The sequence below is a fragment of the Psammomys obesus genome, unplaced genomic scaffold, assembly GCF_907164565.1.
Source record: "Psammomys obesus unplaced genomic scaffold, mPsaObe1.curated_primary_1811, whole genome shotgun sequence".
In the NCBI taxonomy this organism is placed as follows: Eukaryota; Metazoa; Chordata; class Mammalia; order Rodentia; family Muridae; genus Psammomys; species Psammomys obesus.
The window spans coordinates 10837464-10856784 of record NW_026596095.1 but is presented as its reverse complement, the minus strand read 5'-3'; the positions used below and the strand labels follow the sequence as shown (position 1 = coordinate 10856784).

The window sequence follows — 19321 nt, the reverse complement described above, 5'->3', positions numbered from 1 at the left end:
TGCTGCTCATCAGAAATAGAATCGTAGTTTTATCACTTAGGAGGACAGTCCCTAGTTCTGTAGCATTCTCCCCCCCGACTCAAATCTCCTGGAGATAGGATTGTCCAAGAAAACTGCCTTAGGTTCGGGGACCTAGACCTGCTAACTCCAAAGTGTTCTTACTAACGACTAACTGAAATTTCTCTGGCAGTGACCAAAACATTACTATCAGTCTAAGCTGAAGAATTCTGAAGCATTTTGAATGCTAATTAGCTATACTTTCTTTCCTTCTTTTTTTTTTTTTTTTCAGGTTGTTTGAGAGAGTTCAACAGACAGACAGACACAGAGATAAAATAAATAAATAAATAAAGTATGGCAAGCTGGGAGCGGTGGCAAATGCCTGTAATCACAGCGTTAAGGGAGGCAGAGGCAGGCAGATCGCTGTGAGTTTGAGGCCAGCCTGGTTTACAAAGTGAGTGAGTCCAGGACAGCCAGGGTTATACAGAACAAAACAAACAAAACAAAAAAGTATGGCAGACTCCATCTCTCAGGTATACAATTCCTTTCTTCTCTAGTCTCAGCCTCCCTGAGTAATGGGATTAAAAGTAGTGAACCTCCATGGCCGGATAAAATGACTCCCAAGCCACAAATAAAACCAGATTTGAGAGGAACATTTTGAGTATTTGTTTCTGCCTTCTTTTCCACTTCTTCTCCAGTTTATTTATTTTTTTAATGGGTAGGTGCATAAGTATTTCAGAAGTGCACATTATGGAGGTTTTCTGTTTTCTCCTTTCTGCTTCCCCCCTCTGTGTTTATCAGGGCTTAGATAGTGTAATTATCTTTAGAAGTGGCTGTCTTAGGCTAAAAGTACCTATTCTTTATCCATTTCAGAAAATTGGTCATTCATTTGAAAATCCCCAACTGCTTTATGGAATTCCTTTTTCTTTAAAATGAAATAATTTTGTTAATTGTATTTTCTTCTTATTTCTTTCTTTATTAATTTATTTTTTATACAGGGTTTCTTTGTGTAGCCCTGGCTGTTCTGGGACTCAATCTGTAGACTAGGCTGGCCTCAAACTCAGAGATCCACCTGCTTCTGCCTCCCAAGTGTTGCGTGTGCCACCACCATCAGGCTGCAAATTCCCTTAAATGAGAAAGTGTCTTAGTTACTTTTCTATGGCATAATGAAACACCACCACTAAAGTAACTTATAAAAGCAAGCATTTACTCTGGAGGCTCATGGTTCCGGAGGATTAGAGTCCAAGACCATCATGGCAGGGAGCACGGTGCCAGGCAGTCATGGCGCTGAAGCAGTAACTGAGAGGTTACATCTGATCCACAGACACAAGCAGAGAGTGAAAGAGCCAACTGAGAACCCAAAACTTCTACAATCTCAAAGGCTACCCCCCAGTGATACACCTTTCTCCAACAAGGCCACACCTCAGAACCCTTCCCAGATGGTTCCATCAGCTGTGGAACAAGCATTGAAATGTGAGTCTATGGGAGCCATTCTTATTCAGACAACCACAGAAAGATATCATTAGATAAAACTTAGCACTTGAACCAGAGGGACTTGTAAAGTGAATTAATCACAATCTTTAAGCGCAATGGCCATGTCATGTCCGGAAGACAGAATTTCACAGGTCTCCTCATACCCTGTGGCTCTTCGGTTCTTTCTGACCCCATTTTAATGATGTTCCCTGAGCCTTGGTTGAGGAGAGATGTTTCCTTTAAGGATGAACACCCAAGAGTCTTAGCACTTTGACAAGTTATAAACCTTTGCATTAGCCACTGCCTGCTACAAAAAGAAGTTTCTTAGACTAAGACACAGCATAAGTTTATATGTATAAACTTAAATATTTGGAAGACATGAGCACTTAGCAAAACAGAGTCTAAGCTTCCTCCTTAGACTCCCTAACCTTGAATGAGTGACCAAATTTATAACATCGGGCATGAATCCCTCCCGGGAAGAAGTACCCAGATCCAATCAGAAAGCTGGTTAGCCCCATAACAGCTATGCCAGCCTTGAAGCACTGGGGATGCTCTGACCTACATATCAGTACTGTAGCGAGCAAGTTCAGCACAGGGTAAGACCCACAATGGGGTGAGCTCTCTCACATCAAGTATTAATCAAGAAAAAGACCCCACAGGCTGATCACATGGAGACATTTTCTCAGTTGAGGTTCCCACCTCCAGCTTGTGTTAAGTCGACAAAACACTAGCCAGCAGCACAGCTGGACCCGCTAAATGGTTTTAATTTGCATATCCCTGATAGCTAATGATGTTGAAGGCATTTTAGAATGTGTATGTTGGTAGATCATTTGTATTTCTTTTCAAAACTGTTTAGTTCCACAGCCTTCTTAATTTTTTTTTTTTTATTGAGTTGTTTTCTTGATGTTTAGGTATTTGAGTTCTTTGGCTATTTTAGATACTAATCCTTGATTAGATGTATTAGTTAGCAATTTTTTTCTCCCACTCTGTAGGCTGCCTCTCCGGTTAATTGACCGTTCTCTTTGTGGTACAGAAGTTTTCACGGGGTCCTACTTGTCAATCATTAGACTTCATTCTTGAATGTTTGGAGGCTTTTTCAGAAAGCTCTTACCTTTACCTCCATCTGGAAGTGTGCTCTGTCCTTTCTATAGGTTTCAGCTTTCAGCCCTTTGTACAAATCTTTCATCCTGTCAGAGTTGGGGTTTCTGCAGGGGAGAGATGAGGATAGTTTCATTCTTCTATGTGTACACGTCCAGTTTCCCAAGCGTCGTTTGTCTTTTCTTAGATGAGATGAGATGGGTGGTTTTGGTAGCTTTGTCAAAGGTCATGTATGACCTTGTATCTGGGTCCTCTACTCTGTAGAGCTATGTATCTGTTTTAGGCCACTGCCAAGCTGTTCGGGTTTGTGTGTGTGTGTGTGTGTGTGTGTGTGTGTGTGTGTGTGTGTGTGTATGTTTTATTACATGGCTCTGTAGTATAACTTGAAACTATGGCAATACCTCTAGCATTATTCTTTTGGGCTCAGGATTGCTTTGGCTACTCAGAATATTTGGTTCTTCTATGCAGTTTTAAAGCTTTTAAATAGCTTTTTAAAAATAAAGTGGTGTTGTATTTAGTCAAAAGCCTTTTCTGTGTCTGTGAAGATGATCATCTAAGTTCTGTACTTGAGTCTGTTTATGTAAGTTATAGCATTTATTTATTTTTATATATTACTTCATAACTACATCTCTGGAGTAAAGCCAACTTGACCATAGTAATTGATCTTTTTGATGTGTTATTAAATTAAGCTTACAAGTATATCTTTGGAAAAATATTGCATCTATGTTCATTTGGTCATTGGCGTTATTGGTCTTAATTTTCTATTTTTGTTACACCTTTACCTATTTTTAATATCAGGATAATATTATTTCATAAAAATACTTTAGTAATATTCCTTCTTTTTTGCTTTTTGTTTTTCTTTGTTTTCTTTTTAATGGGTTAATTTGAAAAGGATTGGTTAGTTCTTCTGTGAAGGTATGATAAAATTCACCATTGAATCTCTCTGGCCCTGGATTTACTTTAGTTGGGAGAATTTTTTTTAATTACTGCTTCAATCTCACAGCTTATTAAACATCTGTTTAAATTGTTGATCTCTTCTTGTTTTAATTTTGGTAGGTCATTTACATCTTCTCAAAATTTATCTATTTCTTTTAGATTTTTTCCAATTTAGTGGAAATGTATGTATTTTAGGTAAGACTTAAATATTTTTTTACTTTTATTGGTGTCTGTTGTAATGGATCCTCTCCCATTTCTCACTTTATGGATTTGGGTCCTCTCCCTATTTCTGTTAGTTACTCTGGGTAAGGATCTGTCAATCTTATTTATCTTCTCAAAGGTAAATAACTACATTTCGTTAATTCTCTGTACTGCTTTGTTGTTATTTCCATTCCACTAATTTCTGGTCTTTTCTTAATGATTTCCTTCTGCTACAGACTTAAAGTTTGACTTGATCTTTTTCTGAGTGCACCATTAAGTTATTTATTTACGATCACCCTGATTCTTTTAGACACTTAGAGCTTAGAATTTCCCTCATAAGACAGCTTTTACTGTAAGTCATAGATTTTGGTATGGTGTGTCTTAATTTTCATTAGATTCTAAGATTTTTTTTCCATCTTGATTTTTTTAAGGACTCGTTCATTGCTCAATATTTCATTGCTTAACCTCTATGAATTTGTACATGCCCTAGGTTTCCCTTGCTGTTGATTTGTAGCCTTAGTCCACTGTGGTCAGACAGAATATAAGAAGTGAATTCAGCTTTCCCATATTGGTTAAGAAATTGTTCTGGGTCCTAGTATATGATATGCTTTAGAGAAATTTCCTTGGACTCTCAAGAAAGAGGTATATTCTTTATTGTTTGTATGGGTGCTCTGTAGGTGTCTTTAAGTCCATTTGGTATATAATGTCACTTAACTCATATTTCCCTGCTTGGCTTTTATTTGGAAGGCCTGTCAACCGGAGAGAATGGGTGATTTATGTCACCCACTCCTATTGAACTCAAGCTAATCTGTGACTTCATGTTTAACAGTGTTTGTCCTATGAAATGTGGTACACCTGTGTTCGGGGTGTTACATCTAGAATTGTAACGTCTTTTTGACCAATTGTTCCCTTAGTCAGCATGAAGTAACCATCTTTATCTGTTCTCAGGATCTGGGGCTTGAAGTCTATTTTGTCAAATAGAACAGTAGCACCTGCTTGATTCCTAGGTCCATCTGCGTGGATTACATTCCATTCTTTCACTCTAGCTAGTGTAGCGTCTGTGTTTTGTAGTGAGATCATTACCTGAAGGCGACAAATAGGTTGCTCCTGCTTTTTGATCCCATCTACTAGTGTGTGCCTTTTGACTGGGGAATTGAGGCCATCAATATTCTGGATTGTTATTTAAAGATTATTATTTATACTGATCCTGTCATTTTGTTGATGCTGTATGTTTTTGTTGTTGTTATTTTTATCCTTTGGCTTTGTACACTGTTTTTTTTTTTTTCCTCTTTAATAGGAAGGATTTTTTTCAAACATTTTATGTAGAACTGACTTAGTGATAAATTCTTTTAGTCTATTTTTCATCATGGGGAGGTTTTATTTTCCTTCAGTTATGACAAGTAGATTTGCTGGTTGGTCTAGTTTGGCAGACGTTGTCTTTCAAGACTTGCAATGCATCATTCCAAACTCTTCTAGCTTTTAAAGTTTCATTGGAATAATCTGCTGTTACTTAGAGGCCTGCCTTTGCACGTGGCTTTGTGGCTTAATGTTTCTTTCTTGTTGTTTGCAGTATAGTTTCTTTGTTCTGTATATTTAATGCTTTAATTTTAACATGACAGGTGAGGATCTTTTCTAGTCTTGTCTATTTTGTATCTTAAATGCCTCCTTTGGATATCTTTTCCTAACTCAGGGAGATTTTCTGTTGTGATTCTTTTGAAAAAAATTTTTATGCCTTTAGAATGAGATTCTTCTCCTCCTGTTATGTAACATGAATATTCAGTCTCTTCAGAGTGTCACAATGTCTTGGCATTCCCACTGGCATCTCTTTTATTTTCTATTGTCTTAATTATCTTTCTATTGCGGTGAAGGAGCACTATGACCAAAGCAGCTTACCTGGGGGCTGGATCATAGTTTCCAAGGGTGAGTTTCTGAGCTTCAAGGAGGAAAGCATGGCAGCAGGAAGGCATGGTGCTTGAGCGGGGCTTAACCTCTGATCTACAAACAGGGCGCAGACCCCAAGAGAACTGACTGGGTATGGCACGGGCTTCTGAAACCTAAAATTCCATGCCCAATGACACACCTCCTCCAAAACAGTCCACCAACTAGGAACCAAACATTTAAAGATATAAGCCTGCGGAGGCCAGTCTCATTCAAACTACCACACCTCATCCTGTTGAATTGTTTCACTTCCTGCTCACGGTATCAAGCTCCCTTACTCTGTCTGCTCCATGATCCACTCTATTTCCTCTTCCCCACTTAATTTCTAGTACTCTGGATTTCTATCAGGATTCCCTACTTATATTACGCATCCATCACTTTCCTTGTTTCATTCAGCTCTCTGTGACTTTGATCATTACAGTCATTATTTTGAGTTCTGTGTGGGGTTTCATCTAACTCATTTTTACTAGGTTCCAGTACTGTAGGCTAATGCTTTTTGGAAGAATTATTATGTCTTGCTTTTTTTTTTTTTAAATGTTACTGTGGTAGAATTATACATCTGGTAATATATATATATATATATATATGTTTAACTTGGTTTAGTTTTACCAGCTATTTTCTTTCAGTTGAAGTATTTGCAATTTTCACATAGGCTTGAATGTGTTAGAGCTGAATATATTGTAGTTCACAAAATAATTCATCAGTCCAAGAGCCTAGTTTCCTGGTGTAAACTCCGTATCATTCCCTGAGTAGAATATTAACAGCAACAGCAAATAGTATTCGGCAACCACAGCTGCTGAATACTACCACTATTCAAATATTTTACCAGCCAATTAACAACAGTGGCTCTTTTGACCTCAGTAATTTTTGGAGAATAAACAGCCAAAGATAGTATGAAGTGTACTTGGATTTTAGTTAACATGTTTGTTTTCTAAAGAGAGCGAGAAAACAAGCTTGGAGTTGGATGGGTGGAAAGGTGGGGAGAATCTGGAAGGAGCTGGGGAGGGGAAGCTATGATCAGATTGTATTGTAGAAAAATAATTGTTTTCAAGAAAAAAACATATAAGAAATCATGTAACCTGAAACGCACCCACTAGAAAATAAGATTGGGGTTAGGAGGGAAGCAAAATAGGGAAGAAGCTGACACTGAGAAGAAAACAGAATGGAAGGGGAAAGTTGGATGGAAAGAGGATTTAGAGAAGGATTTAGAGAAAGAGATGAGGAAGGAGGGAAGCAAAGGACAGTGTCTGAGATGTGGCCAGAGACTAAAGAACGCCTTCCAGGAAACTGTGGGAACATAAGCAACCAGCAGTCCTAAGACCGAAATGAGCCCTACAAAAACAGAAGCAAAGCCATCATGAGACACGCATGCAAGAGTGGAAATTCCGTAGCAGAAAGTAAAGAGTAAACGAATACTCATGGAGTAAACTACTGGCACAGCTACACAGAGTTGAAAGACAGAGTTCCCGGATCCCTGCGGCGCTTCCAGGCTCGGGTGGTGCCCGGTGCAGGAGGGTGAGTGGGAGGCGCTGGGCTTTGCGGCCTTCTGGTTCTGGGGTAGTGTGGCATGTGAGGTAAAGGAGGTTGCGAGCCTCCTCTGGCAGTTCTCACAAACCCCGACACACACTGGGGCCTCTTCAGGTTTTGCAGCCCCGGCGCGTATGAGGAGCCATGCACGCCGCAAGCGTCCTCCGCTTCTTCCGCTCGGTCGCTTTATCCAATTCAGACGCATTACAAAAATTTAAGACGGCATTTTCAAGTATTTCAATAGAATGTAGCTTATAAAAATACAAGTATTTTAATGAGCTATAATTTATACACTGGCTTCTTTTCTGGAGTTGGTAAAAAAGAAAATTGCTGTAGTAACTGCCTTCACACCTTAAAATACATTATTCGAACTAAACTTTATTGCCTACGTCTTCAGTTCTCCAGTTTCTTTATACAAATGCATGTAATAGGAGCTGTGTGGCCCAGGGGAAAATACTTTCTGTAGTTGTGTTCCTTATTTGCAGGGTGGGGATGTAGGGCCTTTGGGAAGGATGGTAGAAGGAACCAGACAGAGCGCTGTACCTTCAGATGAATGCAGTCAGACTGAATATCTTAGCTGTATTTTCACTGTCTCTAAATTGAAGAGATCACAAAAGAATTCGCACAGATTTCTCCTTAGCACGGACCTTTCTGACCTTAAGTTGAGTGTCACTGTTTTTATCTTTTTAAAGTAGAACATTAGGAACAAACCACTGTTCTGTGTTCTGGCCTCCTCTGATCTATCAGGGAGATGAGGTCAGGGGTGGTGTTTCTGGCCAGCACAGCTGCCTGTATTCTGGTAGCACGGGGAGGCAGGGCCGGCTTGGCACTATCTGAGGCCTGCATTGCTAACCCCACTTCAAAGTCAAGGCTTGCTTCTATTTTTATCTAGGGTCGGCAGCTCGCCCATGCAGTTGCCTCTTGAACAAAAGGTTCTGCCAGGTCTCTGACACCTTCAGAGCCATACCGTGTCTTCACACAATAATAAAAATAGCCGTAATTTGTTGTGCTACCTGGCATTCAATTTATAAACTCGGTCCTCTTCTACCCAGAATCTTGGAGTGGTAGTAAACATTATCCCTATTTTAGAACTGCAAGAAAAGTTGAATCCTAATGAGAAACCAGAGCCAGCATGTCCACACGTGTGTGATGCCCACACTCCCATTCTCTCAACATGCTACCATCCACAACCCTTACTCTTTCTCCCAAAGGGACATCTTTAAATGTGAGAGAAAGCCTAAACATCTATTGTTTCAGTGCTTGTTTTAGTTTGCTTTCTATTGCTGTGGTAAAACATCATGTTCAAAAGCAACTGAGGAGAGAAAAGAGTTATGTCTTTTGTCTTTTGCAAGCAGAATAATAGTGCAAACTTGTGAAGACTCTCTTCTCTATTTCCTTGATAAAAGACTGCAATGATTGCATTTCCAAAATTTTTACTTGAGAGTATTTTGAAGAGATAAGACACTAGGGCAAAAGCACAGGAGAGGTCTCCTCATCTTCCAACATCAAGCTTGATTACATTTAAATCACCTTGAGAAAATATTTGCCCTACATTAAAATACCTGTAGATAGGAATGGGCACAGAGCTCAGCTGGTAGAATGCTTGGCTCTCATGCACAAGGTCCTGGCTCTAGTCTCCAGCATTGCACAAACATTGAATGCTTCCAAAACTCAGGAGGTAGAAGCCTGAGGATCAGAAGTTCAAAGCCATCTTTGGCTATATATGAAACCCTGCCTCCAAAAATAAAGTAAGATAGGATAAAGCAAATCTATATCGTAACATAGAATTTTTTCCCCAGTGTTAAACTGCTCTCCTTGTTGGGCAAATTCTGGCTCAAGCTGGAGATGTCCCTACAGATCTGGTGAGGAGAAGATACTGTTTCCAGACACATAATAAATGACAAATCAACTTGGCTTTCTCTTCTTCCAGCCCTGTCCTGCTTACTTTTTGGTCAGCCTGACGCAAGCTAGGATTATTTGGGAAGAAAAAACTCAGTTGAGAAAATGCCTCCATCAGGTTGCCTGTAGGCAAATCTGTGGGGTGGTTTCTTGACTGGATGATTGATGTAGGAAGGCCCAGGTTTCTGTGGTCAGGGCCATCCCTGGACAGATGGTTCTGGATTGCATAAGAAGGCAGGCTGAGCAAGCCATGGGGAAGAAGACAGTGTTTTTCCATGGCCTCTGCTTCAGTTCTTGCTTTCAGCTTCCAGCCTTGCCTTCTCCTCCTACTCCCCATGGACGCCTAACTAAGATAACCACTAGTACTATTGTTCTTCTTGTTTGGTCTTATTTTTAAGGAATGTGTTTCAGGCTCCCTTTATGATCTGGGCATACTTTTTTTTATGACTTGACATTTGTAAGATCAAAGCAGTTTGAAAACGTAGAGTGATTCCTGTAATCCCAACCCTCAGGAGACAGGAAGAAGAGGAATTAGAGACAGCTTGAGACCTGCCCCAAAGAAAATAAACAGAAAAGTAGTTTGAAACTCCCAAAATTTCTATTACCTTGAATGGTGATCATCCATTTGCATGTTCCACTTATTCAGAATAAGTTGGTTAATATATGAGGTGAGGGTGGGTGTGCAGCTCAACGAAAGAAAACTCGCCTCGTTGAGGAAGGCCAGGGTTCTATCGCCAGCACCACAAGAATGTGCTGTTTCTATGAGTCCTTTGCCACATGTGCCTGATATAGAAAATGGGCTACATTTTGTAAGTTGACCAAAAATTTTAATGATGATAGGAAAATACCCTATTCACAGTAGTATGATATGGAAATCAACATTCGTTTAACAAATATTTGCTAAGCAGCTTTACAGGTACTGTTTTAAGAATATTCTCTCCCCTTTTGGGAACTAAAGTTCTTTTTTTTTTTTTTAAGATTTAAGATTTATTTATTTTTCTGCATGTATGTCCATGTGAGGGTGCCAGATCCCCTGGAACTAGAGTTATAGACAGTTGTGAGCTTCCAAGTGGGTGCTGGAAATTGAACCCTGGTCCTCTGGAAGAGCAACTAGTGCTCTTAACTGCTGTGCCATCTCTCCAGCCCCAGCTTTCTGAATGCTTAGATGTTGGCATAAGCCTGCAAGCTTAAGTCCAGGCTCTAGGACTGTCTTAATGAAACAAACCATTGTCCTTAGGCAGGCTTCGGACCTCTCTCCAGGAGAAAAAGAAAATGGTTAAGTAAAACATTTCTCACATTAGATTAAGTATACACCTAAGGAGAGACAGGCAGGCAGACAGACAGACAGACAGATGAGACAGAGAGATGGGGGCCCAGTAAAGGGAGATTGGGAACTCCGAGAGAGATGGAATTCACAACAGACTGTGTGACATTTGAGTAAGGCCTAATGAAGCAGAGAGGAGATGCTCGGGTGTCTGGAGCATTGTGTTCCAAACAGAAGGATCAGCAAATCTCAAGTGTTGGCTATGAGAATGCCTAGTGTCCCAGGAATTGCAGAGATGCCAGAAGGACTCAGCAGACTCCGTGGGCTCTGCACAAGCCAAAGAAAGACCTTTCGGCTTTTCCTTTTGTGAAGTAAGAAGCCATACGGAAGTTTTAATCAGAGAGTGTCATAATCTAACTTCGGTTTGAACAATCTGGAAGGCTGGGACACTGAAAATCGGCTCAAAGAAGCAAGTATGGGACTAGAGATATAAAGTGCTGATCCGACTAAGGCTGTCTCTCAGTGGCTGAGCCCAACATGGCGGCAGAGGAAGTAGGGGCAAATTACAAGGTACTGAAAGTGATATGAGGTCAGCGCTGTAGAAATTCCTGACCAATCAGTGCATTTGTGTATAAAACAGGTAGTGATGGGTGCTGACTGCAAGAACTTTGCCTCAGCAAATGGAAAACTGGGATATTCCTTAGGCTCCTTGCATGCTTGCTTCCAACTGTTCACCTCTCGTAGGGCCTCTGCTTTTCAGAAATCCTAATCAATGGTTTAAAAGTCCGAGGAAATACAATCTGCTCCTATTTTCTTGCTTTGGACCTCTCGAGAGCTGCTTGTGATAAAGTGTATGTTTGCAAAAAGCATTTTCTGATTACGTGTTTCAAAGAGAAAGGTACCAGAGGAGTTGAAATAATATTTGTCAAGTGCAAATGCTTTCTCCATGGTGCATGGGTAAGCAAGATTTCGGCCAAGAAAATTGTTTTAGCTCTCAGAGTTTATGAGATAAAATATTTTGAAACTGAAAACCTGTATCATATTCAACTCCTCTGGCTGCGAGGAAAATTCGCATTGCTTTAGAATTGCTTTTGTTGTTCCAAGTAAACTTCAGATGGCATTTCCCTGCTAAAGTCATTGCCAGACAGTCCAATAGGAAACCAGCTAAACTGCTTTATTAACAAGTTATGTGAAGAACATTTAGTTAATCTGAAAAGATGGTTGCTAAAAAATTTGAAAATGCCCCTCGGCCCCTTCGTGCTTCTTTCCTGAGTGCAGAGCCCAAGAGTGTCTCACCAGCAAGCGACAGAGAAGCAGCTGGATGTGTGCACAGTCCCTGAACGCAGGTCACTAATGCTAGTCAGTATTGATTAGCACAGGTTTAGTCAGAATTTAAATGACCTTTTCCAAAATTCCTAACATTGCATTCCATTTAGTTTTTCTGGACTCAAATGTTCTGAGAGAGGGTTGCTGTATAAGAGATGTCTGCAGCCTAGGCTGACCTTGAACTTGCTCTGCATCCAGCAATGACTTTGAACTGTCTTTCAACCTCTACCCCCCAAATGCTGGGATTCCCAGCCTATGTCATCACGATTAAAGCTGAGGCTCTGTGTCTGCTCCACCAGCTGTGCTATGGCACCAGCTCCCAATGTCCTGTCTGTTTGATAGGTATTTTTTTGTTGTTGTTTCACAAATGTCTCCCAAAGCAATTTCATATTTTGCTTCCTGTAAAATCTAACACTATACTATGAACGATGAACATTCGAGTTTGTTCTCTTTTAAGATCGGCATCCTTGTGCAGCCCTCACTGGCCTGGAACCACTATGTAGACCAGGCTGGCCCACAACTTGCAGTGACCCTCCTGCCTTTGTTCCCTGAATCCTGGGTTTACAAGTGTTCATAACAAGCCCGTCAGACTAAAAACTCTGATCCCTAGCTCAGTGGTAGAACACTGCTTAAGATATGCAAAGCCCTGGGTTTAGTTCTTGGCACAGAGAGAATTATTGTGCTCAGTTCCCCATACTAGCAGTCTTTAGCTTTCTATCCTCGGGGAGGCTACTCACCTTGTTCAAGGGCAAGAGGCACACAAATCGAAACCAGAGGTAATGGTGGTGTCTGTGTAACAGGTCTGTTGTAAGGACCATATAAAATAGTCCACAAAAGAAATGAACACGCATTGCCTGATACACAAGAATAAGCAACACATTCATGTGAGTTAGAATTAGAGGCAACAGTAGAAAAAGTAATATTTAGTGTTCAGTTCTCTGGTGGGAACCTATAACTCCAGCGGGTTCACGAGTTCAGTGAGAAGTTTGTAGTCTTCACAGTATTGAAAATATTAAGCTAGTTTAAGATTGGCGTGTGAAAAAGAAGGGGCTTGTACTCTGATGGGTTAGAGCCGAATGCTCTAAACTTGTGTTTGACTGCTCCATGTAAGTTATTATTTGTCATCCGCCAGATGCCAATGGCCCCACAGTCAGAATGAAGGATATTTTTACTGGATGTGTGTGTTTCAAACTGTTTCTACATTAACCTGACTTGATAAACTGAAGGAAGAAAAGATAGGAAATGAAAGACGGTAACACAGTCACAGAATGGTGAAAGTGACCAAATGAGAGTTGAGGGGTGGTTGTTAAAACCCAGAATCTGTGAAAGAATGTGTAGAAAGAAGTAGAAGTAAGATGGTTGTGCCAGATCGTGTCTGTGAGCCCAGCACGCAGAAGGCTGAGGCAGAAGGGTCACTCAGAGGCCAGCCTGGCTTCAGAGTGAGACCCCGCTTTGAGCCAACCAACCAACCATTGGGGAGAAAGAGAAGGGGAGTATTGTGAGAAGGTGGTTCTGAGGTATCAGGATCAACCACCAGGTGAAGCCATGGAAAGGGAGGCTTGGCTCAATGTAAAGAAGTTCCCAGGCCAAGTTTCATGATGCCCCAGGAAGCAAATAAGCCCTCTTCTGCAGGGCAGATCCTGAGCAAGTCATAAGGTCTCTCCCCTCAAGACCATTGAAAGACCATGATAGAGAACTTTGTGTTTGGCTGACTGAAAGCACAGAAGGACAGTAAATTTGGTGTTTTAGCTGAGAAACCTCCAGAGAAGATCTGCCACACACTAACGTGAGAGTTCAGAACAAAATAATGGGCTTTACAAAGATAACAATAACAAACCACAGCGCCTGGACTCCTCAGCCAGGTGCGTGGAACTAAACAGGTCAGACAGAGCATGGCCAAGGACAGAGGAGGGCCGAGGCTCAGGAGCCCTGTGCTTTTAGTTCGCAATGTGGGGGAAGAATGTTCAAGTGGCCTGTGAGACAAGCTGACATGAGGACAGCTGAGGGGTCAGAGAGGGCTGTGACCTCACACACTCAGGAAGTCTGGAAAGGAAGAGACGGGTTGGCAAACTGTTTTGGCAAAGAACCAGGAAATTCACTGCCTCGTGCTCGCAAATGATCCGTGTTTCCTCATAAACCAGGACAGGTCAGGAGCAAGGGAACACCAAGCTGCAGAGTCTCCAGGCTATTTTCCTGGAGGGGGCAAATGGATCCTAGCAGGGGCAAGTTAAGGCAGACAGCTTCCTAAGTGGATACAAATGGGTTACAAATGAGCTCCTAGAACAGGGAGAGTTGACAAGCAACTTGGGGAGGAAAGGTTCGTCTCATCTTAGAGCTCCTAGGTCACTCCATCTTCCTTTCATCTCCTGCATTCTTCTTTCAGTGTTATAAAGCAGGTCAGAGCAGGAACCAGGAACCCAACCGGAGGCTAAGGAGGACTGCTGCTTACTCCCTCAGGCTTACTTAGCCTGTTTTCTTATACATCCCAGTACCCCCTGCCCAAGAATGGCACCACCTACAATGGGCTGGCTCCTTCCATATCGGTCATTCATCAAGAAAATGCCGTACAGCAATCTTTGCAACTATCCTATGGAAGCTCCCCCTTTGGAACTGCCTCTGCCGAAGAGCTAAAAGCCCAGAGATAATGTTACTGAAAAAAAATTATTTTCTCTTTGCTTTTCTTCATCCTTGCCCTTCATCCCGGGGAGTCAGGGTTAGCAAGCTGGGAGGGAATGAGAACCCCACCTTACCCTTCCGTAAGCAGGTGAGCCTACAGACTCTGGAAAAAGGGCAGGAGCCTTCTCTTTAAGTTAAAATTAGAGTTTGGACAGGGGTGGAGCCGTCTAATTCAAAATAAGACTGGTTTGGGTAACTTGAGTAGCTACAGAACTGTCCCTAAAAGTAAACAGGATGCCAGGACCTGCTTGGTTTTGGCAACAGAAAAAAAAAAAAAATCCTTTTCTTTTGTTAAACAAAACTTCAAAGATAAGGGAGCAAAGAGAAACAATTTGATGAGCTCACCAGGAAAGGCAACTTGACGTATTAGTTACTAATAAATGACAAGTATTCTCTGATCAAAATACTTTAATTCCGGCCGGCAGGATAACCCAGTGGGTAAAAACAATAGCCACGCAAGCCTGCCATGGCTGTAGTCCTTGGCCCCACTCCTGAAAACTGCCCTCTGATCCCCATACTCAGGAAGTAGCATATCTCATCACTTTTGTGTGCTATCCCATCCCTTCAGTGTACGCTGTCACATATTGTGTGTGTGTGTGTGTGTGTGTGTGTGTGTGTGTGTGTGTGTACGCTTGCCAAGTCTGTCCTGTGTCTCTGTAGTGTCCTGGATTCGTCTGTTACTGTCCCCAAAACTGTGTTGTTGTAAACATTGGCATGTGCTGAAAGAGCTGCTCCTGACCAGGTGAGTCCCCTATAGGTATCATTGGAATTTAAGAATTGTCCCATGAAATCCAGAGACCCAAATTGTCCATCCCTTCTGTAGCTACTGACATAGGGAGGCATAGACACGTGCTGTGGGAGCAGCTGTTTCTCTTGTATAGGCAATCTTTTTTCATAGCAAAAAATAAAAAATAAAAATCTCCTTCTTCCTGTCAAGGTAGGTAGAGTCTTTTCACCATGTACTTGTTGGACATGTCACAGAAACTCAAATGGCATTGGAGCATGCACTTCATCTAACAAGGCACAGATCTAACTGACTTTGTGCCTTTAGCTCACAGAACAGTGTTTGGAAGTATTAGCTATTCCACAAACGTGTTAAATGAGTTTATAACAACCGTGCATGAGTAATGGAGAATGTATGCGATTTGCTTGTCAAGTTTTTAAAATGCAGATGTAGGTCAAGGCAGACAAAGGCCTCTGCCACCCTTGCCACTCCATCACAAAGAGGTAAGGACAGTAAGAGAAACAAATGTTTGCCAAGATTCAACAGCGAAGGCAAGTGTTAGTGACCAACGCCCAATGCATTGACATCTTCACTCTTCCTACACAGATCAAGAATCAGTCATCTATCATGGTGTGCCTGTGTGTGTGGCACAGGGGAGAAGGGGCAGGCTGAAACAAACAAACAAACAAACAGTTGAACCTTAGACATTTTGCTCAAATCCAGCTGCTCACTTAAGAGAGAAATATTTGGAAACTGAGAAATCCGAATCTATTTTCAAGCAAAGCCTTTTGTTCAACAAGCTCCTGTGTGTGTGTGTGTGTGTGTGTGTGTGTGTGTGTGTGTGTGTGCGCAAGCACAGGTGCATGTATGTTGAGACAAGTCTCATGTCCAGACTTGTCTCTAACACATCATGAAGCTGAGGTTGACCTTGAACTTCTGATTCTCCTTGCTTCCAGCTCCTAAGTGCTAGGATTACAGGCAGTGCCTGGTTAAGAACCAATGCTTTGATACTTCCAAAGTTGACTTGTTTTTCCTTGCTTCTTCCTTCTTCCTCCTCCTCCTCTTCTCCTTCTTGTTCTTCTTCTTCTTGTTTGTTTTCACAGTTTGTCTAAGTAAGTCTCATGTAAACAGGACACATGAGCAAGTAAACAGGATATTCAGTGGCTAGCGTTCCTAGGAAGGCAAAAGGGTAAATGGTAACTAAAACTTTTAATAAACAATACTGCTATGGATTAGCCAAGTACAGCATGTAGCAAGCACAGAAGAATGTTGCAGGGAGACAAACTCCGAAAGAGTCTGGAATGTAATAAATATAAAAACAGAGCCAAAGTACAAATGAGACTAACAGATTGACTCCTTTAGTGACATGAGCCATTCCTCACCCTTGAGAACTAAAGACACAGAGCTTAGTGGTTCAGGGCTTAAAGTCCTAGCTATTGGGAGGCTGAGACAGTGGGATTGCCCAGAGATCAGCCTGAACAAAGAGGGACAGACAGACAGACAGACAGAGAAACAGAATAAAGACCATGTTGTATGGTCTTCATCACACACATGGATTCAGAGAGGAGGGAGGCCTGTCCCTCCTTCACACTAGTAGCCCCCTCTAAGTAGCTTTTATTGCATTCAGTGAATCAAAATAAGACAGGCAATTAAAAGTTACTCAAAAAAAGTAAAAATGGTAGGAATTTATGGCCCGTTTCTGCAGTTATCCCTGTTTTGTTCACGTTGTGCCAGGAAAAACAGTTCTGGAATGAAGCAGGTGGGCTCTGGGTGTGTAGCAGACAGAGAGAAGGGCAGGTCCCAGAGGCGTCAAGGTTCCCGCCATGGGCTTACTGCTGAGAAAAACATGGTAGCAGTTTGAACTCTGAGAGCAAAGAGGGAAAACAACAGAGAGGGTCAGGTGAGGCCTGCGGGAATCAAGCAGCAGACCAGAGCTCCAGTAAGCTTCGTAAGACAACCTGTCCAGGCTTCAGGTCTTGGGGCTTCAGGACTTAAATCTGTGCATCGCTTGGAAGTGGTGCTGTGAGTGCTTTGCAGTAGTAATAATCATCAACGAAGCCAACGAGATACATCAATGTTTTCTCTCTCTCTCTCTCTCTCTTTTTTATTTAGGAAAGCAGGCACTCCCTCTCTCTCCCTGGGAGACCAGCCCCACCCATCATTTCTGCATCTCCGTGGCTGTGCCAGCCTGCTTGCAGTTACCCCGGCCAACCGACCCTCGGGCTGGAGAAAGCTCACAAGAGACCAACACCTTGGGAAGCAGCAACCAAGTCCCCTTTCGGTCTAGTGGATGAAGCCTTCAGACCCAGGAGCATCCAGGAATCTATTGTGGCGAATGTAGTCTCTGCAGCTCGGAGGAAGGTGTTTCCAGGGTCCCAAGAGGACTGGAAAGAGAGGCTGTCCTTTGTCCCTCAAACTCAGAAGACAAACATTAGCTATTCTGAAAGGCAAGAGTACAATGCTCCATCCCCAGTCAACAGCCACGTGTCTACCCACTCCTTATATAGTTCCCAGTTGCCATATGTATGTTATAGGCAGGAGGCCATGGAGACCAGGTCTGAATACTGTCTTCCACTGGGTGATTCCAACTATAACCCACACCCAAGGGGGTGGAGACACCAGCCATGAAAGCTAGGGTGACAGTTGTGTGGATTTTGTTGTTCTTTACTTTTAAAAATAGACCCAAATCCACTTTTAGTCTTGTGTGGCTCTCACAGGTCATTCATCTGAGTGTGCAGGTGTGTAAACACACAAGTGTGGAGCACTTCCTTGTTTGCTGATGTTTAAGGAACTGCTTAGAAGATAGGAGCCACCATAAACAGGGTGTGGAGGCACACCCACCCATAATCTCAGCACTTGTGAGACAAGGCAGAACACCAGGTACTCTTCAGGCATAGTGTTGAGGCCCAGCCTGGGATACATGAAACCCTGCCTCAAAAAAAAAAATTATATTTTTCTTGCACTGATATTCTGGCACTTCCATAGATTCAAAGTCTCAGTTCCATTTGTAAGGAGCTCCATGCAAGTTCCATTCAAGTTCACTCAACTGCAGTGCACCCAAACATTTATCTTCTCCATGCCCTGTTAGAACATGCTGTATAAGTTACCAGGAATTCTAGTAGCGAGGAATATAAAATTCTCTTGTATTGATTTTTAAGTCAGCATACGAAGGAAGGGTTTTCACTTTGCCACGTCTACATGCATGTGCCATTATACTTTGCTCTAATCCACCTGTCACCCCGTTGCCCTTCCCCATGGAACCAGCCTTTCCTGTCACTGATTCCCGTTCTTTCTGTTCAAATAAATTGCTAAGGCAAGCCTGACAAGAGGTAATAATTATACAGAAAAGAAATTCCTTGCTGTTATTTCAAACATTTCCCTAAAACATTTTGGGTGTAGTTCAGATGTTTGAGAAGATGGAAAGAGAAATGTCCTACTTCTGTTTGTGACAGTGCTTTGCTATGTAGCCCAGGCTATCCTCAAACTCATGCAAGCACCCTGTCTCAGCCTATCAAGTGCTGGGATTTCACCGTCGCGTCTGGATGAAATAGGAATGCTCCTCGACAGGAATGTATCAGAGTGAGGTGACTACACCACTGGGATTGGACTGTGGAGGAAACTATGATATGTGGAAAGCACAAACCGTAGGCATTGGATTTATTTCCAATCTACGTAAAGCCAGCAGCCTGAGACAGGAAGACTTAGGTCCAGTTGTTCTCATCTGTCAGATGAGGAGGCCTGATTGTCTAATTGCTTAGGTCCTTAATAATTCTGAAAGTCAAGTGAGTCTCTTGGTAGAAGGACCTTTGATGCTTTGTTTACTGTTGCTCATCACATAACTATCAGATTACATTTTGGAGTGGATGAGGTCATGAGTGCCATGAAATGGCTTCATGAAAGGTCCCAAAAGGAATTTCTAAGTGGCGGGTTTTGTGCTATGTGGAGATAAGGTTGATGTAAAGATAAAAAAATATTAGTGGATTTAAGGAAGTGGTGGATGAATGTGCCTGTTGTTATGCAACTGCTGTTCCTGACTGCTTACTTGGTTACAGAAAACAAGCAAGTGGAGTGTACACGAGGGCGATTCTAGGCTGTTCAGGAGAAGTTAGGAGGCTGACTCACCTCTCCTTAACCCGTGCCTTATAAGCATGGCCACGGAGTGGACCAGGACCTGCTCCTTCCTGCCGTACTCACACAAGAGAACTCAAAGGAGTCCATCCAGATCATCATCGAGTTTATCTAGGATATTTTTTAATTAAAAA

The 19321-nt window shown here is 42.1% G+C and overlaps 1 protein-coding gene across 1 annotated transcript in view; it reads left to right on the top strand.

The window, feature by feature from the left end:
• Nucleotides 1-18398, top strand: part of Synpo2 (synaptopodin 2) — a 144928-nt gene extending 126530 nt beyond the window's left edge. Inside the window, exon 5 of the mRNA XM_055628184.1 lies at nt 17172-18398. Coding sequence (XP_055484159.1) covers nt 17172-17687 — 516 coding nt within the window. The 3' untranslated portion in view covers nt 17688-18398. The remainder of the gene's footprint in view (nt 1-17171) is intronic.
• Nucleotides 18399-19321: the final 923 nt, after the last annotated feature.